At 25.0% G+C, this 27,984-nt stretch overlaps 6 protein-coding genes across 7 annotated transcripts in view; 3 read left to right on the forward strand and 3 right to left on the reverse strand.

The window, feature by feature from the left end:
* Positions 1 to 1,171: 1,171 nt before the first annotated feature.
* LOC129611702 (RING finger protein 37) lies at positions 1,172 to 2,552 on the reverse strand. Its single transcript, XM_055524976.1, has one exon. The coding sequence runs from the start codon at positions 2,476 to 2,478 to the stop codon at positions 1,189 to 1,191; it is 1,290 nt and encodes a 429-aa protein (XP_055380951.1). The 5' UTR covers positions 2,479 to 2,552; the 3' UTR covers positions 1,172 to 1,188.
* A 1,142-nt stretch (positions 2,553 to 3,694) lies between these two features.
* LOC129611930 (28S ribosomal protein S18c, mitochondrial) lies at positions 3,695 to 4,305 on the forward strand. The gene is made up of 3 exons (XM_055525355.1): positions 3,695 to 3,728; positions 3,795 to 4,031; positions 4,085 to 4,305. Exons 1-3 carry the CDS (start codon positions 3,695 to 3,697, stop codon positions 4,234 to 4,236), a joined length of 423 nt encoding a protein of 140 aa, XP_055381330.1. The 3' UTR covers positions 4,237 to 4,305.
* Positions 4,184 to 5,015, reverse strand: LOC129612033 (uncharacterized). Its single transcript, XM_055525474.1, has one exon. The coding sequence runs from the start codon at positions 4,903 to 4,905 to the stop codon at positions 4,309 to 4,311; it is 597 nt and encodes a 198-aa protein (XP_055381449.1). The 5' UTR covers positions 4,906 to 5,015; the 3' UTR covers positions 4,184 to 4,308.
* Positions 5,016 to 5,484: 469 nt separating this feature from the next.
* On the forward strand, positions 5,485 to 6,757 carry LOC129611960 (mitotic checkpoint protein BUB3). Its single transcript, XM_055525390.1, has 3 exons — positions 5,485 to 5,706; positions 5,787 to 5,849; positions 5,908 to 6,757. Exons 1-3 carry the CDS (start codon positions 5,575 to 5,577, stop codon positions 6,694 to 6,696), a joined length of 984 nt encoding a protein of 327 aa, XP_055381365.1. The 5' UTR covers positions 5,485 to 5,574; the 3' UTR covers positions 6,697 to 6,757.
* Positions 6,758 to 8,530: 1,773 nt separating this feature from the next.
* On the reverse strand, positions 8,531 to 23,980 carry LOC129611647 (uncharacterized). Of its 2 annotated transcripts, none has more exons than XM_055524873.1 (7): positions 23,609 to 23,980; positions 11,626 to 12,992; positions 11,301 to 11,536; positions 11,119 to 11,222; positions 10,657 to 10,874; positions 10,449 to 10,597; positions 8,531 to 10,034 (listed from the first exon to the last, which is right to left on the reverse strand). In XM_055524873.1, the coding sequence occupies exons 2-7, from the start codon at positions 12,621 to 12,623 to the stop codon at positions 9,847 to 9,849; spliced, it is 1,893 nt and encodes a 630-aa protein (XP_055380848.1). In that variant the 5' UTR covers positions 12,624 to 12,992; positions 23,609 to 23,980; the 3' UTR covers positions 8,531 to 9,846. The 2 variants fall into 2 exon arrangements, with proteins under 2 accessions (XP_055380848.1, XP_055380847.1); XM_055524872.1 differs by having other exon boundaries at positions 8,545 to 10,034; positions 10,410 to 10,597; positions 23,609 to 23,979.
* LOC129611931 (pickpocket protein 19-like) overlaps positions 22,584 to 27,984 on the forward strand; it is a 33,584-nt gene continuing 28,183 nt past the window's right edge. Inside the window, exon 1 of the mRNA XM_055525356.1 lies at positions 22,584 to 22,653. Coding sequence (XP_055381331.1) covers positions 22,584 to 22,653 — 70 coding nt within the window. The remainder of the gene's footprint in view (positions 22,654 to 27,984) is intronic.

Consider the following 27,984-nt stretch of genomic DNA (forward strand, 5'->3'; position numbering starts at 1 on the left):
TATAAAATTTTAATTCAATAATTAATATAATCTAATCAATTCTATTTTTAGGGGTAAGCCCATCACATCACATTTTTCACTAACTAATAGTCTAAAATAACTTTCTATAAATTGTTATAAAAAAAATTCGAGAGAATAAAAAACAATGTGTTCATATATTTGAATGGAAAAACATTCTTTTAATTCACGAAATACACAATAACAATATTTTAAATCTGAAATTATACATACATACTTACCCACTATAAATCACTTTTAATGTTATAATTTTTATGAATTTATAATACTTTTTTTATTTATTTATTAAGAAAGGCTCAATTTTAAACAAAATTTTATATCATTATTTGGAACTTTTGTAGAAATTAAAGTATAAATCGATATAAAAGCAGTTGAAGAATAAATACTACAAGTATATGCATACCTACATACTACATGATATACATACATGAAGTACATGATGAAATTAATTACAATATTTGTTGGCACATGTTTTTCACATAAATGTGTATTTTATGTAAATTTGTACATACTTATATAAATAACCCATATAATTATTATTTGATTACAATATAACTAATATTATAACTATTTATTAAATTAGTTTTAAATCGACATTTCTGATTTACAAATTCTGTTCGATAATAGAATTTGCAAATCAGAAAATTTTCCTCACAACGGTGACATTAGCGAAACGAACTATTATATAAATAGCTTCTCATGCAATTTTTTAATTTTCTAAAAAAAAGTAAAAACAAAGAGTATGAAATTATCAAACCAAGTTATAACGGCAGAAAACTAATCTTTAAAAGTAAAAATTTGGATATTTCGATACAAGTGAACATATTGCTAAATATTTAATGGAAAAATTTTGGTCGAACTTCCATTTTTTTTTGTTTTTCAAGCACCAACTCAATTTGGGAGTATACGGAACTGTAATTTTCCGTATTCAGATATACATATGTACCTATAATACATAATATTAAGATGTTAAATTAAAACTCTGAATCTTGCGTTTTTACTTCTCCCTATATTTTGAAAATGTATAATTACTGAAGCTCTATTAACAATGCTAACCAAGATATGCTAGCTATTATGCTTATCCAAAATTACCAATATTATGTTGCTAACCCAAAGAAAAAAAAAAAATCAAAATTTCAAAATTTATGTTTTATTCTTTATTTGCCAATATTATATATAATATTTTTCAATTTCGTTTGTTTTGAAGGTAGTCTGGCATGAACACAAATTTTTATGACTCAATTCGACGAGACATGGTTTGCAGACCAAATGCTTACAAACTAAAATTCTATATAAATTATCATTGCTTTTACAACTGAGACAAGCTATTACTTTCTCAATTTTGTGATTATTAGCATCATCTTCATCCTCATCATTATCATTATCAGTCTTTTCAGTAGCTGAAGAAATTTGTGAATATCTTTTGATGCCCTTCAAGGCAAATTTTATTTCATCCTCCAGACTAGTTTTACTCATAAAGTTTTCAACTTTTATTCTCTTTGGTTTTGGTTCTAAATGAATTAAAGTTGAAGATAAAGTTTGAGTTTCTGAAGGTTGGGAACGTCGTTTTATTGGTCTTCCAAGAACGCGTGGCAACGATTGAATTTCTTTTTTATATGAGTTTTTTAGTAAATATTCTTCAATACGTGATTTTAATAAAAGATTGAGGATAGGTTTTCTATCTTTAGTGAATATTTGGCCAGTAAATGGATCTGACGGTAAACGTCCCCATTTTTCTTCCGTTTGTGAATGTCGATCAATTGTGGACTGATCAACCATTTTTCCTGATGGTAAAACCATTGGAAATATCATTATATTATATGTAATTTCATCTAGAAAATCTTCAGGAACATCATTTGTATCAATGAGTGATAAAGCTTGAATTTCTTCTTTTGTTTTCTTAGAAATTTTCTCATTTGTGTTTGGGCTAGTGTATAAAGTATCATCCCATATTTTTAAAATTTTTTCTTTTGTTAATTTATTTAAGCATTGTGCTGGAAGACCCCATATTTCTATTTTACGTAATACAGGTGGACATTTTTTTGTGGTTTTAATAGTTACTATTACCGTTGTTACTTTATCGAGTATCCTTTGGGAATAACGAAAAAATTGAATTTGCTTACCCATGGATAAATCAATCGGGTTGCGACAAAATGTGATACATTCTTCTGTAATATTAAATGCGCTACCAATTCTGCATTCAATTCCTTCGTTATTTCTGATTTTAACTTCAAACCCGGTAGATTTTAATGCTCCAATACTTGTCCATAATTTAATTTGATGAATTTCAACTTGATGAGGTAAATTAAAGGTGAGATCTATGGGAGGTTTTGTAACTGAAAATGCCATGAATCCTTGGTTTGGTTTATTTGAGATTAAATTGTTTGCTGGATAATCATCTTCGCAAACACAATTACAAATAATTGTTGGCTTTAATTTTGAATGTAAAAAATTTAGCATTTTTATGCTTATAAAATAATTAAATTAAAATAAATAATTCCGAAAAGACGCAGAAATTCACTCCCATTAATCTTTTTTTCGTAAGTTTTATTTTGTTTTGACATTCCGAAATGTCAAAAGCCGCAAACATTTAACCGGCCATTAAATTTTGGCTGTGTTTATGTTCAGGTAAAAAGATGAATAAGCTAAAATATTAAATTAAAAATTAACTTAACATTTAATCTATGATCAAAATGTAATAATAATAAAGAAGAGCTAGGTTTGTGTTACTGATAACTTAATAGTTATTTAAACAGTTTATAGGTCCGTTCATTAAAAACATGAATAAAATTTAATGCAATCGTTAATATTAGGTCAAAAAATGTTATCCGATATTGTACCTCACTTTAAAGTCCACCATATTAATATGTGTGACAGCAACAATTTCTTTGAAACTCGTCCTAAAATGTACCTAAACAATTGTTCTAAATAGTGTCAGAATTTACATAGAAAAACTTTTATAGAAAAATATAAAACTTCATAGAATTTAAAATTCATTACAACGATAAGTTCATGAGAGTTTTTTCCTTAAATTGAATTATGATAAAAGCGTTTTTTCTTGTAAATGTTTAAATTTTTATAATATAATGTTGTTAATATCTTTACATTTAACGCACGTAAAATCTAAATACGTAAAATAAGTAATGTATGACCCAAATAATAATATTTTAGAAGGTGACCAAATTAATGTTATTTTATTATTAACTGCTTTATTTTTGCCCCTTTTCACTTTTAGGAGTCACGCTTTTGCTTCCTTATCTGTTGCATGACATGCCATGCCCCAGAAAAATAAAAATTTTGAATATATTACATTTTGTTGAAAAAATGCACATAAGTTTACAAGATCTTTTACATGCAATACACCCGTACAATTTTTTGCTGGAAATTGATCAAAGAATCATCCCTGAAATTATTTGCCACCTTACGTGACACACCTTGTATATACATACTTACCTTCAACTAATATTCTTCTATTTCGAGTGAAGTCTAAGTTGTAAAACTTTGAATTACCTATGTACACACTATGTAAGCATAATGTTATGAATGACATTAAATAAACATCACAATTCCATCAGCTGGGTTTCACGATTGTTGGTTATATTTATTTATACCTCAGAATATTCTTTATTTTTAGGTTTATAGACTTTTCACACATTAATTACTGGGGTAACTTGAAATGTTCAGATTATTAAAGTTTTCTGTAGAAATTGGTATAATTAACGAAAATAAATACACACATATGTATTTTATTAAAAAATCTTAACATGTTATTTTAGCTAAACAGACAATAAATAGGAATGTAGCAATATCAGCGACAAGGCATGTTGAAATATCTAGTGCTATAGACTGTACTAAAAACGATGAGCCGATAGAAATGCCAAATCCTTTTGAAAAAGAAAAAGTTAAGTGTATTTTGTGCGAGATGGGTGTTACACCTAATTATAAAAACGTAAGATTATTAGCTCAATTTCAAAGTCCATATACAGGAAGAATTTATGGAAGGCATATAACTGGTGAGTGCAAATACGCAATTTATATACTTTGTATCTACATTTAAAATTTTCAGGTCTTTGTAAACAAAAGCAAGAACAAGTTGAAAAGGCAATAACGAGAGCCCAGCATTGTGCATTAATGCCGTATTATCATAAGAACGTCGACTATTTGGAAGATCCAAAATTATTTAATCCTGAAAAACCACTAAGACCACATAAATATTAATTTATCATTTAATTTATTTGTAACTTTTTTTTTAATAAACTACATAAATGTAGGAGCGTTCGCTGAATATATTTAAGCGTATTTCATCATTTCTAATGGAATATTTAATAACTCTAAAATTTCAGCCTTTTCTCTGGGTGGATCTAATTTCTTACTTAAGTCTTCTAGGGCATTTTTAAAACCTTCTTTCCATATAGAAATTGCTTGTTGTAGTTCTTCCACTTTTTGCTTGTGCTTTTTATCTTGGGCAGTTTCATTTAAACTAACAATATCACAGCGAATTTTTTTAAATTCTGGTTCGTTGATTTCTGATGCACATATTTCGCTTATTTGACTTTCAGAACTCATAACGTTCACTATTGGGCTAGCTTCGAGATTTTCTGTAAATTCTAACCGCTTTTTTTTAAGTATTCTGCGACCAAGTGATAACTTATATGTTGGCAAACATCCTGTGCTCTTACTTTCTTTTTGAATATTTTCAGGGGCTGAGAACGGAGTTCTAGGTGAGATTACCTCAGATAAAATATTTTTTGTTGTCGGTCTAATTTCGCTTCCAGGTGTTGTTATTCTTTTCAAACTGCTATAGCGTATTCCTAAAGTTTTCCTTCGCTTAGGTTGTACCGGTGTCTGCATTATCTTAGTTTTAACATTACCCTCATCATTCTCCATTATAAAGCATTAGGAAAATGTACTTATTTTAATTATTTTTTAAATATTGGCCAGCCAAATGTCTTGTTTTTAAAATTTAAATATTTTTTGTTTTTTCTGTTTAAATAGTCTTATCATAAATCAGACAACTGGAAAATTTCTGCATTTGTTTACATTGTTGAAAATGGCAACGTTAAAAACTGGATAAGAGACATCTACCGTCAGAAATTTATAAAAAAAGGAGATAAAAAATGTAAACAAAATTAATATTAATTCAAAGATGAGACATCAAGCATATTTTTTTGGGATTGTAAATAAAAAAATACACAAACACAAAAATATTGTTTTTAAAAGTCCAAATAGATCGATTCAAAAAACTGAAGTAAAAAATTTAGTGAAACAAATTAGTAATTTACATATTTATTCAGAAATTCTGAATCTCAATCCTGATTAACAAGTTATTTTCTCGGGGTTGATTGTATCTCCCACTTCCCGAATAATTTTATCACAAATGTCAGAATGTTTTCTATATCCCTCACTAGTGGTACGTAAACATAATATGCGGGCGTCTAATGTCAAATTTAAAGTTTATTTCTTAAACTGATGTTAGAAAAAAGATTTCAAATAGCCCACAAAAATTTTACTGTATATTTAAAAAATTTTATTATTTAAATTGATTAAAAATTAAGAATGGCTCGTAAAACAGAAATGCAATTAAATAATCCACCAAGCGATGTAATATCTGCTGTAAAATTTGCTCCCGGTACAAACCAATTTTTAATAGCATCTTCGTGGGACTGCACTGTCCGGTTGTATGATGTTGTAAGTCAAATCCTTAAAAAAATTTTTAATAAACTTCATACATAAATATGGTTTTTCGTTATTAAAATGCGATATTTCAGGTAAATAACATTATGAGACAAAAGTATATGCATGATGCACCGGTATTAGATGTAGCATTTCAAGTAAGATTTACATTGAAATTATTTAGTGTCATTAACATATTAAACAAAATATTCTTAGGATCCTGTACATACAATCAGTGGCGGTATGGACAATCAACTAAAGCTTTTTGATATGAACACGCATGGGGAGTATATACTGGGTTCGCATGAGGCGACTATAAAATGTGTGGAATATGCTTCTCAAATAAATGGTATTTTATCTGGGAGTTGGGATAAAACTATGAAATTATGGGATTCAAGAGATAAGCAATGTGTTGGTACATATGAACAAAGCAATGGGAAGGTTTATTCTATGGATGTTAATGATGAAAAAGTTGTGGTTGCAACATCTGATAGAAAAGTTATTATATGGGATTTAAGAAATATGTCACAGTACATGATGAAAAGAGAGTCATCACTTAAATACCAAACCAGATGTATAAGAATATTTCCAAATAAAGAAGGTTATGTTATGAGTTCAATAGAGGGCAGAGTAGCAGTTGAATATTTTGATCCTGTTCCCGATGTCCAGCAAAAAAAGTTCGCATTTAAATGTCATCGTAATAAAGAGGATAATATTGAGCTTATATATCCAGTAAATGCCGTTACATTTCACAGAATTTATAATACTTTTGCTACAGGTGGTTCTGACGGTTATGTTAATATTTGGGATGGTTTTAATAAAAAGCGTTTATGCCAATTTCATCAATATGATACATCTATAGCATCATTACATTTTAGTAAAGATGGTTCAACTTTAGCAATAGCCTGCTCTTATTTAGATGAACTAGAAACGCCACCAAAAACTCCTCATGATCCGACAATTTATGTTCGCTATGTGAACGAAAATGAAATTAAACCAAAATAAAATTATTGTATTAATTTTTACGTAAATATTTTAGAAAAGAATTATAAGAAACTTGTACCTACATAAATTTGCGTAATTTAATGATATCCCATTTTACGTCTTGATCTCAATTTTAAATTTTGACTTGTTGCTTATGTTAAAATCAAAGATTAAACCTGTACCTTAAGAAAAACTTCTAGTTGTTTTCTATAACAAAATTTTGAAAAACGGACCTAGTTAAAAAAACATTTGCAAGTTACTAAAAAAATTCAATACCGAATATTTGACGGAAGGGCTTTGTTTACATACCTTTTCGGAAACTGGCTACATTTCACGTACAAAACATTCTTCAACCTTTGATAATTACATTTTTAAAAATTGTGGAAAATTAATTATAATATGCGTAATTTCTTTAATACACATTTTCAAATGTATTAAAGAAATTTACATTTTGGCACTTAACATAAATTTTAGATAAAGTTGGTATAATTTTTACGAAATTGAAAACAATTGAGAGAGCAAAGTCGTTCATGTACAACTTTTTTATCTATAAATGTTTACATACGTATGTATGATATACGTATATAAAATATCAACTACAAACATCCCCTTCTTTGTAGCTCCTAAAAAACGATAGCGACAGGGTATCAATACCAAATTACTTATTCATACATAAGACACGTTATGTTTATTTCAGCAATGCATTGTTATTTTTTTAGTCACAGCTTTAATCAATCTGAAATTAATTTTTGTTTTTTTGTTCGTTCTAATGTTAAGAGTTTGGTTAAGTTTAAAATTTTATTATGATGAGCAAGGTACCGAAAGTTTAGTTCTGTTCATAAATGCAGTTCCGATAGGTAGTGAATATTGCGCTATATTTACTTACATGTATTAACAAATGTAATTAAGCTAGTTTGCTCATAAACATTATTAAGTTTTCGTAATATAGCGAAATTAGAAATTTGTGAACTGTTTTACTGATCTGATATTATAGAATGATTAAAAATTCATTACACATTCGTCACGTTATTTTTTTGCAGTAGATACGTATTGCATTTCGATGTTAATACGCGTAGTGTACTGCGTCGCATTTTGCGTTAATGGAAATTTTTTTGTTTTGGTAAATTTAAGGATTTTCCCAGGATGAACGATAAATGAATAGCATAAACATAAAATTTCAAACAATAATCTTTTGTTTTTATTCTTCTTTTTCTCTTTTTTTGTTTTGCTTTTCTTTTGATAATACTTACAATAAGATCTCAAATAATAAAAAAAAAATATTATAATTTCAAAAACAAATTTTAAAAAATTAATAAGATTTTTTTTTCTTTTTTTTTCATTTTTTGATTAAACTACGCTAAAAACCAATTACATCATGTTTTCTTAATTTTTTAAATATATAATTTTTTTATTATTTAAAGTTTTACAGTTAATAATTAGTTTTCTTGGTTTCACATTTCTTATTTTTGTTTTTGAAACAAAAAATTTTTTTATTATATTATTAATTTATAATATTTTTGTTTAATCTAAGACAATATATTTAAAAAAAATTTAAATTTTATTATGTTTTTTTTTTTACCATTATTTTATCATGTCTCACATGTGGACTAGTTTCCATTATAAAATTCTTTTAAATACGATTTAAATGAAAGAAAAAAAGCAAGGCTGAATCTAGCAGAAACAATAAGTATTTATTTGAAATAAAAGATAAAAGATAAATGCCTATATCTTTACGAATTTCATAGTATTGTCTTATTTTTTTAAAGAAAATTTTTGAGATACTCTAATAAAAAAAAAAAAATTTTGGAAATTGGAAATAAAGTTATTCCCTTGTAAAAGGATAAAGTATTAAATTATATTTTCTATTAAACTTAATCATTTAACTTTAAAAATGCATTTTATTAATCTTAAAAAATATTTTCTTTTTTTTTGGGAAAAACAAGGTTAATATAAACTTTTTTAAATAAATGTAACTTCATGTTTATTTGAATAACTTAAATTTGTAAAATATTACAGTTGTGTATACATTTTTTTATTATTATATTATTACCATGATTATTTATTATTTAAAATTCTTAAAAAAAAAAATCAAAATATTATTAAATTTTAATGCAAGATAATATTGCTAATGTTGAATTTACTTTATTGCTCATAGGTCTGAGGTAATATTATAAGAGTTTTTAATAACTTAATTCTTAATCTATATTTCTCGTTAAAAAAATTTGATTTGTATCATTTAAGAAAAATGGTGGTTTAATAAGACTTGTTTTTGTTTCAGATTGGATATGTTTGAGAAACTTTATGACTCTTTTAAATACATACAGAAATTTTTTAATTTCTTTAGGTTAGAAATGTTTTTTTTTTGTAATTTAGTGATGGTATCCAGAAGAATTTTATAATATGAGAACCAGTCAACATTATGCATAATTTTTTTTTTATTTTTTATATTTTTACGTAGGTACGAAAAGTGCTTGTGTTGTTTTTTACATTTAAAAACTTTTGAAAAAAATGGAAAATAGTCAACACCAATTAAAAAAACTTTTTTTTTTATTTTTGTTTTAAGACAAAATTTGTATAGGTCTGCTGCAAATGGATAACAATATCTTAATTGTTTTTCACATGAAATAATTGTGTAGAAAAAAAAATAATAAGAGATCACAAAATCCTTAATTTAAAAAAAAATATTAAACAAACTAAAACTTTTTCAAAAGTGGTTAAAAAAATATCCCTCGTTTTTTTAATTAAATTTATTTGTCTACAAATCTTTATACAAACTAATCTTGTATTGTATATTTATAAAGTGAAATATTATTAATCTACATACAAATATTAAAATATTAAAAAAATTATAATACACTTATAGGAAATTGTTTTCCCGAATTATTTAACACATTTTTGAGATGAAAAAATTCCTATGAAAAATGTTCAAAAACATTCAAATATTTAAATTTCAAAAAATTTTTTCATATCTCAATTCGTATATGTATATAATATTACGTTTAATTAATCAATCCCTAATTGCAGCAGACGGCGTCAGATATTTATTATATGCTATTCCGTTCCTTTAATTATAATTTCCTTGATAAATTCTATCTTTTTAATTATACATCCATATTTGAAATATTGTTGTAGTTTATTTTATATTAAATGTTTGTGTTTTTTTTTATCATCTTAATATTTTTCTATACCTACTGGTAATATGCTATAATTATCTATTTCCTTAATACCCTCATGGCCATGATTATCAGAATTATGATGGTTTTGATAAGACACACCACCGGGTGAACCAGGTGCTGATTGTAAAACAATGTCGTGTAACGGTGAGCTTTCTCTTGAATTATCTGCTGAAGGTGGGAAATCTAAAATGTACAAAAAAGAAAATGAATAAAAAAAGAAATAAATATTTGTTATTAACTAAATATTAATATATTAAATTAAAATGAAGAATGAATGTATGTACATATGTATGCGAACACTGTAAAATTTTAATCGCTTTCTTTAAAACATTCGGAAATATTAATGGTTTGTTACTTAATTATACAAAAAAATTATGGTATCAAACCAAATAGTCGAGTTCTGTTATTTTTTGAATCTAAATTAGCCTAATATGCATTATAGCAAACAGTAATTATAATTTAGATTCATTGTATTCCAAGGAATTAAAAAAATTGGGACTTGTATTCTAATTTTATAATTTTAATTTGTTTCGACATTTTCACGATTTAAAATTATACCTAATTGGCTGGGTGAAACTGGTGCTGAACGTGGCATACCATATGGATGTTGTCGGAAACATTGACTTCCACGTTGACGACGCTTTTTGTAACTTTGATCAATCAATTTTGCCTCACTATTTGGATCAATACGCCAAAAGCTTCCTTTTCCGGGTTCATCTTGTGATCGCGCTACTTTTATAAAATATCTATATAACAAAATAAAAAAAATTAAATGAAAAACACATATTTTTTGATAGGTTGTTACCTATTTAGACTGAGATTATGGCGTATTGAATTTTGCCAACCTTTATTTGCTTCTTTCCGATAATAGGGATAATGTTTTGAAATAAATGAATAAATACCAGATAATGTTAATTGTTTATCCGGAGCAGCCGATATGGATTGCACAATTAATTGGGCATAACTATATGGAGGTTTTTCATGTTCATTATTATAACTGGTTGATGGCGGGGGAAACAATTCCTTAAATGAGATGAATGGATTATTTTCTTGTAAAAAAATGTATTCAAAATTAAAGCAAAAAGTGCAAATAAATTAAGCGTTTTTGATATTAGCGTTAAAAAACTCAAAATCACAAAATTCAATTTAGAATCAAAACATTGAACTATTTCGATTATTATATGAAAGTAATAAGCAGAAAAACTGCGTTCTACCAAAAATAAAATACTTTGCATGCAACTGTTAATCATGATACATTGCTAATTACATTTTGCAAACTGTTGTTGTTATTATTGTAGTTACTATAATTTTGATATTCTTGATAATTGTGCCTTGGACTTGTTGGACAACTATTTGCAGCGCTAATTGTTCCTAAAATTGATAAAAAACCAAATAAGTCAATATACAAAATGCAGATAATTAGGTAATATAAAATGTTCTGATAACAACCTGTTGGCGATGGGAATGGACTTTTTTGTTCCGCCTTCGGTATTGAAATTTTAAGAGGTGAATATATAACATTTGAATGTTCTACATTTTTTAAATTATTTGATTTAATAATATTTCCTCCATGATGGTTATTTGTATGATGTTGAGATGTTGTTAAATCGTTTGCATTTTGTGATTTTTCGGTGAAATTTTCAAAGTATATTCGAATTTCAGTACTAGGAAATCTAAAGGTACAACTAAAATAAAAAAGAAAATTAAAGTACTTAAATTGATCTACAAAAACGAATAGGAAAAATCTAATCAATAATAAATTTAAGTTGCTTACATTTTTGGTAATTTCAATGGTTCAGCACTACGCCTCTGAAATACATCATCAACGAATACGCCATTCTTACTCAAGCAATTTAAATAAAAATCACATGTATCTGCATCGTATAAAACTTGAAAATGTTTTCGGGATACAAAACTATTTTTTGCTACATGAAAATGTACACTCGATGTAGAAGAATTACGTCCAATATCAATACAACTTTCTGTTATGTAGAGAACATCATTCTCATGTCTTAACATACCAAATGCACTCTGTTGTTCAGATTTTGGTGATACTTGTTGTTGATGATGATGGTGGGATTGAGAAATTGTTGATGTTGGTTGATGCCAATTTGTTGGAGATGAATTACGTTGTTGTTGTGATTGCGATTGGGATTGTTGAATAACAACATTGGTCATACGTGAATAAGTCTGCTGTTGCTGTTGAGGTGGTTGAGGAGGTGGTAAGGACATTGTAGAAATTTCTACATTTTGTTGTTGATGATGGTGGTTAGTTACACTGCTATTATTTATTATATTTCTTATACCATCAGTTGTTGAATCAGCGTCAACACCTCCATTATTATTTGAGTTACCATTGGTGATGCTTGTAACAGCACCAGCAGTTGTTGTTATATAGTAATGTTGTTGTTCAGATTGATCAGAGTTTTGAGAATAATTTTGTGGGTCACTTCCGCCACCTCCCCCACCTCCACCCCCGCTAGATGATGTATTATTACTGCATATTATATGATGTTGTTGATCGCTACGATTACCAGCAGTATAATTTTTTCCAACAATTGCAATCTTTGTAGGTACACCATTACTATTATTCTTAATATTATCACCATTATTATCTTCATTTAATGCATCGTGAATTATTGTCTCCTGTTTAATTTCTTGTTTAATACATGACGATAAATCGACATGAGTATTATTAATTGCTGATTGGAAATTATGATGTTGCTGCTGCTGTTGCACATGACCACCCCCACTACTATTTTCTGCCATCATTACAACCGATTTTTATTTTATTACAAAACCAAAACAAAAAAATTTTTTAGATTATTTGTTATCAGGTATATAAGATAGCTTTATTATTCTATTTTCCTATGATATTTTTAATGCCAGTGCAGAATTTTCAAATTGTAAGGTTTGTGTTTTCTTTGTATTCAGACCAGTGTTCCAAAAATGTTTTCTTTTTGTTTTTTTTTTTTAATTTCAATTGAAAAAATTCCTATTATTATATATTTAAATTATTCTAAAACAATGGTTGAGAGTTTTTTTGTTAATTGTAATTGGTACTTTATCCTTTTCTTAACAATTATTAAATTAATTTGTAAGATTATATTTGTACAATTCCGTTTTGATTATATTTTTTATCTAAAAAGAAAAACAAGATTAAATTAATTAGTTTAATTTTCAACACAATAAACGAATTACATTTCATAAAGATATTTTAAGAAAAAGGATGAAAAACAAAAGCAGCTGAAATATTAAAGCATAACCTAACTGAAAATACTTTATTATGTTTTAATTAGTTAAAGGATATTAATATATAAAAATCCAACATTGCTAAGACTCATGTGCAATATTCAACTGTTTGATATTTTTTTTTTGCTGATCCAAGTTTATTTGGATTACGTTATCACGGAAATTTTTACCTCATGGTATTTGCAGTTGTTATTAGATATTTCAGATATTTTTAACTAACGTTTTCTTTATAAAATCTTCTGGTTCTTTTTGAAAATAGAATTTTATTATAAAAAATACCTGTATGCGAAACAAAGTGTAAAAGAAATGTGCTTTCAACCTTTACACATATGTTTTATATAAGAAATTCCTTATTTTAAAATTCAAACCATCCTGTGAAAACACAATGTTAAGTTAATCACAAAAATATCAAAAATGCAAGTTTAGAAAATGTTTTGGAGCATTGATTATTATATTGTTATACATACACAAAAATTCAATGAAAACATGGAGTAAGTATTAAATTATCCAAACATATCCTTGCATGTAATAAATTACTTTATTATGGATAAAACTACAATATTTAATAAGCAACAAAAATAGCGAAGCAACTTTTAGCAGAGTAGAAAAATTTTGAGTAGAGAATAATAATTACACTTACATCAAATACAAAATGTCATTGAATTGTCTATTTTTTCCTACGTCAAATAATTTATATTTTGAGAATTTTGTTTACAAAATTTATAAATGTGTGGATAAGTGTTTACTTAATGTTCTTAAAATGAAAGTTTATATGTATGTATGTATATATTATATACATATAAAAATATATTAAATATAAAAAAAATATTTAAGCACACTTTCCCATTTGTTTTTCTTTTTTTTTAGAAAAATCTATATTATTCTTACAGCAAGTTAAAAATCGTAATATTAATACATACATGCATATGTATGTACATGCATTTATGATTAAAAATATTCATAAACATATATGTGCATACGTATGCTACATATGAATGCAGTGCTGAAATTTTTAAGTTTTTGTTGTGGTTCGTGAGAACAGATCATAAAAATGTTTTTTCATAAAATTTACAGATTAAATGCCAGGAATTTCAGGAAAAATAATTATTGTGCTTAGATTATTGATTATGGTGTAATTTATAAAACAATTTACAATCAATAAATATAACATATTAATAATTTATAATTTTTGTTTTATTTTTAATTTTAAAAGAAACTAAAAAGATTATTAAAAATGGAAAATTTAAAAAGAAACGAGAAAAAAAATAGTTGACCTTGTCAACTCTGTGATACCCGTACGAATTTGTTATCATATGTGCGAATAACTAATGTGCCATAACTAACTATGGGGCAGACTATGACTTTAAATTGCCGTATTACCATATTAATTTATGTAAAATTTCAGTACTATGTGTTTTTCAAAATACTGGTTGTGCCAAACTACTATTGAAGTTGTATGGCAGCTACCAAAAAGAGCCAAGAAATTTTAGCGAATTTTATCAAGAAGATCGGCCCTACTAATATATTCACTTGTGTGAAATCTCAATATCACAGCTTTTATAGTTTCTGAGATATAGCCAAATAACTTTTGAAGTTGTATGGCAGGTACCAGAAGGAGCCAAGTAATTTTAATGACTTTTATGAGACACATTGGCCCTACTAATATATTCGTTTGTGTGAAATTTCAATACCACAACTTTTATAGTTTCTGAGATATAGCAAAATGAATTTTGAAGTTGTATGGCAGCTACCCGAACCGGTACCCCGATCATGTCCAATTTAAATAGGGTTCTGGCACTTACTACAGTACATCATTTGTGAAAATTTGGTGAACTTAGCTCAATTAGTTTTTGAGTTATCGTTCGGACGGACGGACGGACGGACAGACAAACTAAATCAACTGAGAATTTGACGCTGCTCAAAAACATACACTTGAGTCTATATCTAACACCGTTATTTCTTAGCGTTACAAACGGGAAGGCAAATTTAGTATACCCTTCGAACATACGTTCGTACGGGTATAAAAACGAACTATATTTTGTCGCTTTCGCGACGAGCTGATGTATTTTGTATGACAATTTGAATTTTTGACATTCTCTTTATTTTAAGTACAGCTTTTTTTCTCTCTCTCAAAAAGTTGAATCAACTTCAACTTTAGTGCGGAGGTTTTTTAAAACGTCAAATTTACTTATACATAACAATTACAATTACATATAATTCTTGTCAAAAACGTAATAAATGAACGTAACAAATGCATCATTATAAAAAAAACGATCAGCTTTTTTCAGCCTATTCTCAGCTCAAAAACGACGAACCAATGAATCCAGATCAACGACCATATTTTAGGTTTCCCACCCCTGATTTGAGAGCGCAAGCAAACCTTTCAAATAAAAATAATATGAGTGTACATACATAATTATCATTATATCTCCAAACACAAAACCCATTAGGCAATTTTAGCTCTCATTATTTCTATTTTACTTTTAAAAAGTATGTATTTCTCGGCCGGTAATATTTTTCATTATGTTGCTTTCTTTCTCTTCTTTGTTTTTTTTCGTTTTTTTTATTTTGCTCAATAAATTTGTAAACAAAAAAGGAAAAACACAATTTTGTTTCATTTGCTTGTTTTTATATACAAAAATAGTGTTTTAATTGTTGTTGTCATTTTTGTAATGACATGTTTGTTGTTTTTACTGAAAACATCATCTTATTGTCAGTCGAAGTTATATTTTTTTTTTATCGTATACGTTAGATCGTATGACATTTTATCAAACTATAATTATTAAAATTCATTTATGTTTGTGTGTAGGAATATATGCATAATTGAGTGCATCAATATTGGAATGGAATATAAATTAAAGAAAAAATGTATACGTATTATGTTTGTATGTGATTGCAATGAAAGCTTCCTGAAAATAAAATTTGACAAGCACCAAGTAGACGAGCTTGTTAACGACTTACAAAAAACACTTCTCTTTTTGACATTGACAGTGAATATTGATGGTAATATTCACAAGTAACTTCAAATTACACAAATTTTTTTTGTTTTTAAAAAAATTTTTCATTTTTTAAAAAATACAATATTACTCGTATTAAAATTACAATTAATTCAAATTTACAATTAAAATTACAGGTGATGGAATATTTAAAGTTAATTAGCAATTATCACACCTGTTTCGAAAGCACAATTATTTTATTATTGTTTTTCAATTTAAATCTTGTTATAAATAGAAACGTAAAAGAATTTTCAAAGCGTATATTCGATACAAATTTTTAATTTTTATTTTTTTTTAAGTACGTACATTAAAAACTACAACATTCTAATGACAAAAATTTTGAAATAACATTAAAATTCAAACATATGTATGTATTTATTTTACCTGTCTTTGTTTTTATGTAAAATTGCTTTATCTCGATAAATTTTACTTTATTTATTTAAAAAAGTTCATTAAAATTATAATGCAATGGTTATAAGTCTATAAAGTCATTCATATTTTACGAAAAAGTTCTACTGTAATTTTTCACAGTAAGTTTTCAAATTTATTTTAAATTTTTTTTTTAGCTCCTATTTATTTTACGTCAGCGTTAGTACAACCTTTTGGAATCATAACTGATGATAAGAAATACAAAAATATGTACGATGCAATAATATTTACGAAATGAGCTTTCGTTCAATTAATATTTAAACTATTTGATCAAAAAGAAAAAATATATATTATTAACATTATTATTTTGGCGCTAACAAAATTTAATTGATTTTTTTTTTTCAAAAGATAAGTGAGTCTTTTTATTATTGAAATTACTATTTACAATTTTAGCTGATAAAAGCTGATAAAAAACGAGTAATAATAAATATTAAATAATGTTATCATGCTTTTATTAAATTAGTAAAATTCGAAAAGTACCTCAAAAGTTACGATTTAAAAATAAAAAAGCTTAAAATTTTGTAAATTGAAAATATTTTTAAGAGTATTTTTTCTTATGATTTTATACTAAAAATAGTATGTAATAGTATTAATAAAAATTAAAAAAAAAAATTTTATCAAAATGATTCGTTAAAAATATCGTCGCCACACCGTTATATCAAAAATTTAATAAATTAAACAAGCATAAGTAAACTAGAAAATTATTGTGTAAAAAATATTAAAAAAAAAAACTATTTACAATTTTTATTTTTTTTTTATTAAATTTAGATGTTGGCACTGTGAGTAGCTGTGATAAAATTGGAAAGATAGAAAATTAAATTTGCAACAGAAACAAATCGAAAATTTCACAAATAAAAAAGGGCAAAATAAGATTTCTCCAACAATCAATCTACTGATTTCTGTTTCTTTTCAATAATTTTTTGTTTCCCTAAAAAATATTGACAAATACGTAAATCTTTTTGATAATTCGATTTTTTAGAATTTGTTAAATCTGAATATTTAAAATAATTTAAATATTAGTTGAATCCGAATAATAAATCAAAAATAAATTTTAATTAATTTATAATTGTATTCATTAAATTATAAATTAAACATTTATATTCATTTTAAAATATATACATACTTTATTTATTATCATTTAAATAAATAAATTTTAAAAATAATCGTGAACGTTTTTATTGTACAAAAATTAGCAGATATGGAAAACGCTCTTTCTGTATCAGTTGAAGTAGGCTTAATTATTTAAAACTCATATTGAATTTCTGTCAATAATGTTAGGTGTCTATCTAAACGAAAATTCAAACATAAATGTGCTAAGAGACTCGAAGTTTTAGCAAACAAGAAAGGAATATTCGGCAATTTCTTTAATATATCAATTATTTTAGTTATGTTATATAATTATGTTTTATTTATGTTAGAAGAAGAATGTTTTATTTGAATGTAGTTGCAAAAACATTAAGACCTTTACAGTTCTTACTGCAAGATCTTTAAAATCATTAAGACTTTTGCAGTTTTTATTATAATTTATTTTTTAATTCGTAAAATTGACTTTATGAACAATTTCACATGATAATTTTTTTTAACAATTAAGTCTATTTTGTTATCATTTCTTCCCCAAAAAAAAAAAAAAAAAAAAAAACAAACAAACATAAAACAAAAGAAGAAGAAAAATTTATATTTCAGTTCATTATCCACCCTATGTTTGATTTAAAAACACAAATTAAAATAAAATAATGAAAAAAATTAAATACAATTTGATCAAAAATAATTTTGACGTCGCCACAGGCAGGGTTATCTCTGTACGAAATAATAATAATGTTCTTCAGTAACATAAACGAACACACACAAGAGCATAGAAATTTTAAAAAAAATCTTCTATGAAAACTTTTTTTGGAGCACTATAAAATATTTTACACTAAAATGAAATTAAAAAAATATCAATTTTTTTTAATTTTATATTAAATGTAAAATAAATTTTAATGTTTACATTTTAACTAATTTATAGATCCAAAATTTATTCTAGATTTGTTAGCATGGCATACTAAAAGCATACGTGCATATATTAATAGAAGTAGGTCTAAATACCAATGTACACAATATGTAGAAAAAAATTTGTATGTATATACACTGTTTGTGTACAATATACTACGAATTACGAGCAGACATTTAAAAAGTTTGCTCCTCAATATCTGCCTTCTCTCTAGAAAAATAACAAATAGTTAAAAAAAATGTTTATGTTTATCTTTAGAGCACTTTGCTGCTTGAATTCAAGTTCGTTTATATTTATACATTAATGTATACGTTATAAAATATCATAATATGTATTTATATCTAGGTACATATGTATTTAAGAAAATTATGTATATTATTTTCTATTGTACGTTATTACGTGTTACGGCATAATACAAATTTGAACTTTGCGTTAATTTAATTAGAATTTTACCTTTTTAACGACAAAGTTAAAGGTGCGACAAAAGATGTTTTTTCATTTATATTTTAATATACCCTAAAAAGTTTAATTTAGTTTTAAATATTTAGTAAGAATTTTGTTTTTTCTGGTTATTATTTTCCTACTATTATATATATACATATAAAATTTGTAGTATACAATGTGAAGTCGCTATATTTGGCTCTTTTAGATTCCAACGAAATTTTGGCAGGAAATACATATTTTTGATTCCTATATCTCTGACTCCTGTTAATAGCTCTTGGATTATACCGTATCATATAATTAATCTATGATTTCTATAGCAGTTAATCTATCGTTGCAATTTATATACAAACATTTATTAAAAAATGATTTATTTTTAATTTGTATTTAGATAATTACTTAACATCAATTAATTTAGAAAAATTATGCCCAAATTTCGTGCTTATTTTTTATCATAGAAGAAAATGTTGTGAATCATAAATAAAATTTTCAAAATTATGCCAGTAAAACGTTCATTTTCATGACATCTTATTAAAATTTATACCACCACTTTACTGTATTTAATGTAAAGGAACTCAAGTTTACCGTAACATAAAATGTACAAACCTTCATATAGACATTATGTATATGTCTGTACTTTATTTTTTGTATTTTAATATACACATGTGAATTTGTTAGTAATTCAGCTTTGTTTTTCAATGCGCAATTTCTTATATTTTATGAGAGGTTCAATAATTTGATTTTCTTCTTTTATTATTATCGTTATTTAAATAACAAAAATGAAAAAATGAATGGCTAACTAGTCAGTAAATGAGTTAAAATTTAACTTATACTTTTAATAGCGCAAATATCGAAGCTAGCACAATGTTTTGATTTTTTTTTCTTCTTCTTTTGTTTTTTTTAAATAAACATGACTTTTTATTTGATATTCCAATAATTTTTATAATGGTAATGAGTAAAATGTCTAATGAGTCATAACGAATTAGATTTCATTTTATTAATTTTAACTGCAATGACAAATTTTGTGTTACAGAATTGGAATTTAAACACTACAAACCTATTATTTTATTTTTGCGTTCATAAAGACAAAGTTTAGATTTAAGTGGGTGCCTACATATGTATAGCAGTTCGGAATTTATAACGTGCTTATTTGCTTATTAGCCTACTGGAGAATGTTGCATTTGCTTTATACCTACTTACTGCTGAAAAATTTACTCTTATTTTTGAAAAAGCTATTCATTGAAATTGAAAACTCCATATACCTATTTGCAAAAAGATGAGAAATAAAATTAGACAAAAAACAGCTTAATTTGCATGCAAAAGTATCGATTTGAACTTTTTTTTTTTCCTCACTCATTAATTTTAAAATCGAACCACAGGCGTACAATTGGTAGATCTATAAGTCATAAACAGATCTTTACAATGGCAAAAAATCCCACCATTAATTCAATATTCAAATTCACATAATTGGGTTCATACCAGTATGAATAATATTATTTACAGGTGTTTATAGAAATGTGCACTACACAAACTATTAACTAAGTGTCTCCATAGAACTGACTACATTTATTTATTATTAAAATCTTATCAGAATAAAGATCTTATCAAAATAATATTAATAATAACAATAAATTGAAAAAAAAAGAGAAAACAAATATTAATAACAAAATAATAACAATAAACATGTTTTTAATTCTACGTAATTTTACTGGGTTGTTTACTTTTTTTTTCGCTTCGTGTAGGTTTCCATGAAAAAAAAAATAAATAAATAAAATGTTGTGGCCATAACATAATTTAGAACTGTAGTCGATATTAATTTGAAAATATTTTCATTTCATTTTTTATAACTTTAGTAAAAAAATATATTAAAAAAGCTTTTAATATCAAAATTTTCGATATTTACAGTCATCAACAAATATATCTTCATATTCTACATTATGTATCTACAATATTTATAAAATATTTACATACATACATATATACAAAAATTAATCATAAGGAAGGCTGAAATATACATACATTCTAAAAAAAAAGGGGGTTGCCATGTTGTTGCACTTTATATTAAAAGTCAATTTTGAAATTATTTTTGTGTACAAAATTATTTGAGTGTATATTGAGTGGCATATATTCAAACAGGTATTAAAATAATTGAATAAATATTAACAAAAACTAAATTTAATAAGTTGTAATTGTAATATATGACTGGATGTATAGTTGATTTTAAGAGCAGATTTTAAATTGAACAATAAATTAGAGTCATAAAAGGATAGGTATTTACACCAATTTTTTTTAATTGCAAAATAATTCAAGAAGATTTGCCCGATATTTCTTGTATCTTTAGCAACTCACAGTTGATCATTATTTTACTTAACTGATCTTTATTTTACATACATTATATAGGCTATGTAAGTGCTTATATTAAAATAAGTACGTTTTTGGGACAATATCTTTTTTCTAATTCGTTGGTTACCTTAAAAACTATAGGTAGATATAGAGAAATATTTATTAAATTGTATATACAAAAAAACGCAACACATTTACAAATTTTACGCACCAATATCTTGAACAATGAGGGAAAAATATGGCGAACAAAATTTGCGAAAAACAAAAATAAAGTTTTTATTCATTTTGTCATTTCATTACAATTATTAAAATTTAATAACAATATTTGCGAATATAATTCACTTACAATGTGAAATTTAAATTTTTTATTGTTTACACAAATTTTTTTTAATTTTTGAAATTTCCGTCCTAGTGAAAGAGTTTCACATTATAAAAATTTTCACAGATCACATTTTCTTTAATCTTCAATATTCGCAAACAAAAAAAAAAAAACAAAAACAATAAAAATTGTGATATGATAGGTGCCCATATTTATGTTTCAAAATAATATACCTACGCAAATGTATAGCCACATGTATGTACGCTTATATATAATTCAATACACAATATAAATATCTACATATACGTGTATGTATATAATACAATGCCTACATAAGAACACAAAAAAAAATAAAGGAAAAAGCACTTACATGTTTTAATTTTATTAAAATAATAAATTCTAATTTTCTTCTTTATATAACTTTCAATATTTGTAGTTATAAATAACAATACTAATTATGATATAAAACTTAAATAATATTTATATTTTATTAATATAATAATTTAAAATAATTATATTATATTTTTTATAATTTTTTTTTAATTAATTCTATAAAATTTATTAGCGGTTAAATTTGCAACAAAATAATAAATATTTTCAATTTTTTTTTCACAGTCACTGACTTCGGATATTTTTGTTTCAATTCCAATATTTTTGTGTTTTATTTTTTTATTATAAGATTACAGAAAAGTTGATTATATGTTCATTTCTTTTTTACACATGTATTTTTTTATTATACTATTGTACTTTCTCGCTCACTCTATTAAAAAAAAAATAAACATATGGAAGAGAAAACTAAATAAACAACTTAAAATATCAGAAAAATAAAAATAAGTGTGAAAAAAATAAGGTTACATAGTGTTGCCGATTTGTTCAAAGTATTATAGGAATATAAATAATGTCTGCCATAAATTGTTATGATTGTGGCAAAAAATTTCAATAGTTTATTGAATTATTTTAAGATGCAAGATGATGATATTGTTGCCTCAGTCACAGATGACGAAAACCGAGTTGAGTCAGATTTCATATTAAGTACAAAATAAAAATTTTCACAGAATTTCAACTGACAACTGAAAGATTCGATACCACTAAAGACCATCAAACCCCTTCCGCCGTAGTGAATTTCAATTAAGTTGGATAACGATAAAATTCATAAAAAGTACTCCCGGCATTGAGACAATTTTACGTATACCAATTTTTCGTAGCCTATAATATTCTAAGCTTCTCACAATGCTGATTCATACTCTTTTAATTTTATCAATTTAATTAAACGTGTATTAAAAACTGACTGATTTAAGCTTGTTGAATATATTCATCGATTTTTCATTACAGTATTACATCTGTACATGGTATGTGGATCAAAATAAAATAATTCGCTTTACATATATAAAATATATAATCACTTTAGGCTGACTGTATTAGACTGTTTTGTAACCCAAAAAAAAAAATTTTTATTTAAACACATGAACATATATACGAATATTATAACTTTCAACTATATTTTTTTGTTCCCGGTTCAATAAACTTGAACGAAACTACATATCTGGCAATTCATATTTTTAACCAAATACTTTTATATGCGGCAATACTGTTTTATTTATGAATATTATGTACTCCCTACAAAACGAGTATAAATACAAAAAATATTATCTAATGTGCAGAAAAAGGCAAGGGAAAAATATATATGTAGTATTGGGAAAAATCAATTTTCTTTTTCTAAACTATTAGAGATTCAAAAACAAAAATAAAAACACACTTAGCTCTGATGAAAACTGCACGATGATGATTACAAAAACAACAAAAAATAAAAACAAACATTTTTTTTTAGAAAACCGAATGGGTAGGTTTATTTATGTTGTTGCTGTTGTCATATATGTATGTAAGTTGGATCATATTTGTATATAAATATGCTTAGATATTAAATTTAAAGTTGAATTGAAAACCTGATAATATTAATACTTACGAATAAAAAAAATTGAAAACCTACCTTTTTTAGGACATAATGCTATCCCGGAATAGTTGTTAAAAGAATCACACACTATTCAAATTTTTATAGAAAAAATTTTTTTAATTATGTATAATATGTTATGTATATTTACAAATGCACTGTAAATAGTTATGTGTGTAATTAATATTTCTATTTTTTATTTTTAATCACAATAACTGTTATAACACAATAAATTTGCTTTCCTTTTTTTATTGGAAAGATTTATATAACTTAAAATTAAATTAAATAACTTATTTAGTAAATAATTTAATTGCTTTTCTAATTAGTTGAAAATAAAAAAAAAATTTTTTATGCACAGAAAATTCGGGGTGGTCACACTGCTTGAACGTAGCGAGAAAAAGGAAAAAGAGACGTCAAATTTTTTGGCATTTGAACATTTTGTTTGTATATATGTTTGTATGCGCACATAATTTGCTTTTATATTTGTTTATTGTTCCGTTTTCATTATTACATAAATTATATGAGTTTCTATTTTGTTGTTGGTTACGTGCGAAAACTTTTATTTTGTTTTGACTATCTAAGATAAGAACCTTCTAACCGGGTTTCAGCTATGAAACGGAAATATTTTCTAGTATAATTTAGATTATGTGATTGTATAGTTAAATAGGTAGGTACCTACCATAATTTATTTTTATGTATTTTGATTTTGAGAAATAAGTATTTAAATTAATGTAGTTATATAGTTTTAATTTTTTTACAGTTGATAATCGATAAAACATCATCTGAGACATAGGTATACCTACTTGTATTTTGTACTTAAATGATAAACAAAATATCTATTCACTTTGTATTCAGAATGAACAAAAATTGAATTTTTTACGTTTAGAATTTTATAGTTAAGAAATTCATTATTTTTAAAACATGGGGTTTGACTTCACATTAATATCATGCGTTCTAGCATTTAGTACATAATTTCAATTATTATATTTAACATTAAGGAGGTGCGCAATATAAGATATAATTGGAAAGAGTTCATAACTGAACAGTGAGTAACTAAGTTTTCCAATAAGTCAGTAATGATAATACTTAGATTTTGCTGAAAAGACTCTTAAGTTCATTTTTTAAAATTTAAAGCCGCGTTCAACAGATTCGTTATATCTTAATAGTGTTAACACAAGAAAAATTTAGAAAATTACTCAATTTAAGATATCTTAATATGTGCAGATGTTTGAAATAAAGTTAGAAAATAGAAAAAATGATTACCTATTGATTCTAATCTTTCTAATTTCAGCTTGCATATTTATTACTATCTAAATGTAAAAGGGTTAATCACCTTTCTTTTTTCAAAATATTTTATGCTTATTGTTTATCAAGAATTTTAGTAAATTTAATTTCGAAATACTTTTCCTCAATAATTTTTTTGTTTTGTTTATATAAACACACATATGTATTCGCATGTAAGCGACATAAAATGATTGGGTGTAGGTATTTTAAATTTATAACTATTATTTATTATATACTACAATAACAACGATCCTTCTACAGCATATTTAACAAAAATTATATACGTACATACATACATGTAGGTCTAGGTACAACATATGAGATGCTCTATATAAGCATATAAGAAAAAAAGTCGCGTGCTTTTTTTATTCTAAAGTTGAGAAAATTTCTTTTTATATATAGAACTGTAGGTACACATTTTACACAATTCTTAAAATTTATTACGTGAGATTGAACAGGCACATTTTTTTTAAAAATTCTATTTAACTTCAATTTTACTTTAAAAATAAATTTTCTGCAAATTTACTTTTATATTAACAAATCTTACCGATTTCTATTTTGTATCGATCTTTATTTTTATTTATATTTTGATTTGTAATGAACTGAAAATAGTCATCTGCACCACAACAAAAACTCTAACCTCACTTAATTTTCTACATATAAAAAATAGTAAACCTACTACTTGATAATTTGTATAAAAATATATTAAACGAGGACAAGCCAGAATAAATACAAAAACAACAAAATAAATACATAACTTGAATATTTAATTGAGAAAAAAAAATATAAAATCGCTTACCACGAAATTAATGATGATTTTTTTTATTAATTTATTAGAACTTCGTTTACTTTACTTATTTTAAAATAATTGCATGAAAAAATATCAAATTCCACTAATTTTGATAAACAATGGAAATTTTACAATATTTTTTCTTATTTATTTTGTTTTTGAACTTTCCTGTCGAAGATATTGACAATTCTTCGTGCTGAAATGGAATAATCAACAATATGGAACAAATGGAACTGTAAAACATTTAAACGAGGTGATGTTGTTTTAGGATTTGACATTTTAACAGCTGCTTATCTACTTAATTTGTGTTACCGTCTATTAATGCTTTTTAGTTTTTATTAGCAAAACATGAAATCGAAAAAAGTTGATGGAATTAAAACATTTAGACATTTTTAGAAGGTTTTTTTTGTTGGGATTAGATTTGATAGTTTTCATGGTTATAGTAACCATGAAAATTCCGTCAAAATATTTTCCAATTTTTCTAGTCAAATAACATCAGAAAAACATATTGAAAAAGAAAGTGTTTCATTTTGAATCAGCCGTTCAGAAAATTTATTTTGAATTGAAAAAAATTATTTCATATAATTTAATTTAAATTGTCTCTCTTCTATTCGGATACAACAAAAAACAAATTTGGTTATTAATTTTTTGATAGTTACAATTAACGTCTTGAAATAATAAAATATTTGAAAACATTCTCTATTGTATATTTTGAATAGAATTTTTCGCATTCTAAAAATATCTACTATACTATAGAGTTATTAAGAAACAGCTTAGAAATCAAAATAAAAAAATACATATCAATTGAATAACTTTATGTGGCACATTAAAATTGTAAACTGTCCATAACTGCAATACTAAAGGAATATTGTGAATTTTAAAAATATTGATATTGATATTGGAGTGGATTTAACGAAATATTTTGCTTGGTTAGTGTCCTTGCTATTAATAATATCCTTTGCTATTTTTGTTTTCAATTTTTAAAATTTTAATTAAAAATATTAAAAATACGGATTAGCAACTAAACGTTTGGTACAAATTTTAGAAATCTAGGAACTGGATTTTTACTTGAAGAACCTTTCGACTTTTGCTGGTAATCGAAATCGTCTTTTGCAAAAACAGTAAAACTGAAAATGAAAATAAGTACAAATTATAATTGTCTTAAGTTAACTTAAAATTACTGTTGAATAGTGTTTTTTTTTATTTGAAATTTAATAATGTATTTAATTATAATAAGATTTCCAGCACCCAAATAGGCATAAGCAGGAACGTATAAATACAATTGCAACATAAATACATACGAAATTTAGATATACTGCTAAATTATTTTGTAATTAATAAAAATATAGATATTAATTAATTAAATATTGTATTTACAACAATAACAGTATTAACTACTAATATCTTAAAAAGACTCTTTAAAAAAAGTTAAAAAGCATAATAATCAACAATCTCGGCAAAGATATTAAATTCATTCTGGAACCCCAGAAATCCGTATGTTTTGTTGATTTTATTCAATAAAATAATTAAAGAGAATGCATTTCATTATTAAATAATCATCAATTAAGTATATAATACTATTTAATGTGCATATTATATAATCATTTAAGAAATTAATGCTGGTAATATAGTAATAACACTAGTTTTAACTAAAAGATTTTAAATAATTATGTTCATTTTATTGTAGTTTTCAGTGTGAAATTGTGCGGCAGAGTTACAGTTGACTGATTTGATTCATGTTACGGTTATTTTATAAATTTATTTCAAAATCACTATAATTTTTTAAAATGTTACTTAATTAATTAAAATTTGTAATATAATGAATGACAACGGAGCAAAAGTTTTAATAATAAATTGAAGAAACAATTACACTATTTTAATATTAACATATTATTATAAAACGCATATAGTTTTTAAGAAAATTAAATTATAAAGATAATTATTAGAGCTGGTTAATAATTTAATCCGGTTATAGTATGATTAAAGAAGTCATAAAATAAATGAATAATTTTTTGCACAATGCAGATCGTAGAAGATTGGAGCGATTTTAATGTGTATATATGTAGGGTCATCAAGAGTCATATATATGTATGTGCGAGGTTATTTATGTGTATGATATATGAACTACCATATTACATTGATTATTTTCTGAATTTTTTTTCAATTTATACTATTGTAATATGCTTTTACTTTTAAGATTAACTTATTCGTATACACATACTTATTATAAATAAGAATAAAAGAATCTCAATTTCATTGTTTGTGTAAGTTTTCTAATGGAAATATTTACACAGAATGGTATAACCAACGTTTTCTTTAAATAATTTTGTAGTATTTGAGG

The sequence above is a fragment of the Condylostylus longicornis genome, unplaced genomic scaffold (assembly GCF_029603195.1).
Source record: "Condylostylus longicornis isolate FDR11 unplaced genomic scaffold, ASM2960319v2 ptg000055l, whole genome shotgun sequence".
Classification (NCBI taxonomy): Eukaryota; Metazoa; Arthropoda; class Insecta; order Diptera; family Dolichopodidae; genus Condylostylus; species Condylostylus longicornis.

Bases quoted from the DNA above. Each gene is read 5' to 3' on its own strand.
- LOC129611702 (XM_055524976.1), bottom strand. From the start codon at position 2,478: ATGCTAAATTTTTTACATTCAAAATTAAAGCCAACAATTATTTGTAAT.
- LOC129611930 (XM_055525355.1), top strand. From the start codon at position 3,695: ATGTTCAGATTATTAAAGTTTTCTGTAGAAATTG. The intron at 3,729-3,794 runs GTATAATTAACG...ATGTTATTTTAG, and splicing joins AAAGTTTTCTGTAGAAATTG to CTAAACAGACAATAAATAGG. The intron at 4,032-4,084 runs GTGAGTGCAAAT...TAAAATTTTCAG, and splicing joins TTATGGAAGGCATATAACTG to GTCTTTGTAAACAAAAGCAA.
- LOC129612033 (XM_055525474.1), bottom strand. From the start codon at position 4,905: ATGGAGAATGATGAGGGTAATGTTAAAACTAAGATAATGCAGACACCG.
- LOC129611960 (XM_055525390.1), top strand. From the start codon at position 5,575: ATGGCTCGTAAAACAGAAATGCAATTAAATAATCCACCAAGCGATGTA. The intron at 5,707-5,786 runs GTAAGTCAAATC...GCGATATTTCAG, and splicing joins CTGTCCGGTTGTATGATGTT to GTAAATAACATTATGAGACA. The intron at 5,850-5,907 runs GTAAGATTTACA...AAATATTCTTAG, and splicing joins TATTAGATGTAGCATTTCAA to GATCCTGTACATACAATCAG.
- LOC129611647 (XM_055524872.1), bottom strand. From the start codon at position 12,623: ATGATGGCAGAAAATAGTAGTGGGGGTGGTCATGTGCAACAGCAGCAG. The intron at 11,223-11,300 runs GTTGTTATCAGA...TATCAATTTTAG, and splicing joins TCCATTCCCATCGCCAACAG to GAACAATTAGCGCTGCAAAT. The intron at 10,598-10,656 runs GTAACAACCTAT...TTTGTTATATAG, and splicing joins CATAATCTCAGTCTAAATAG to ATATTTTATAAAAGTAGCGC.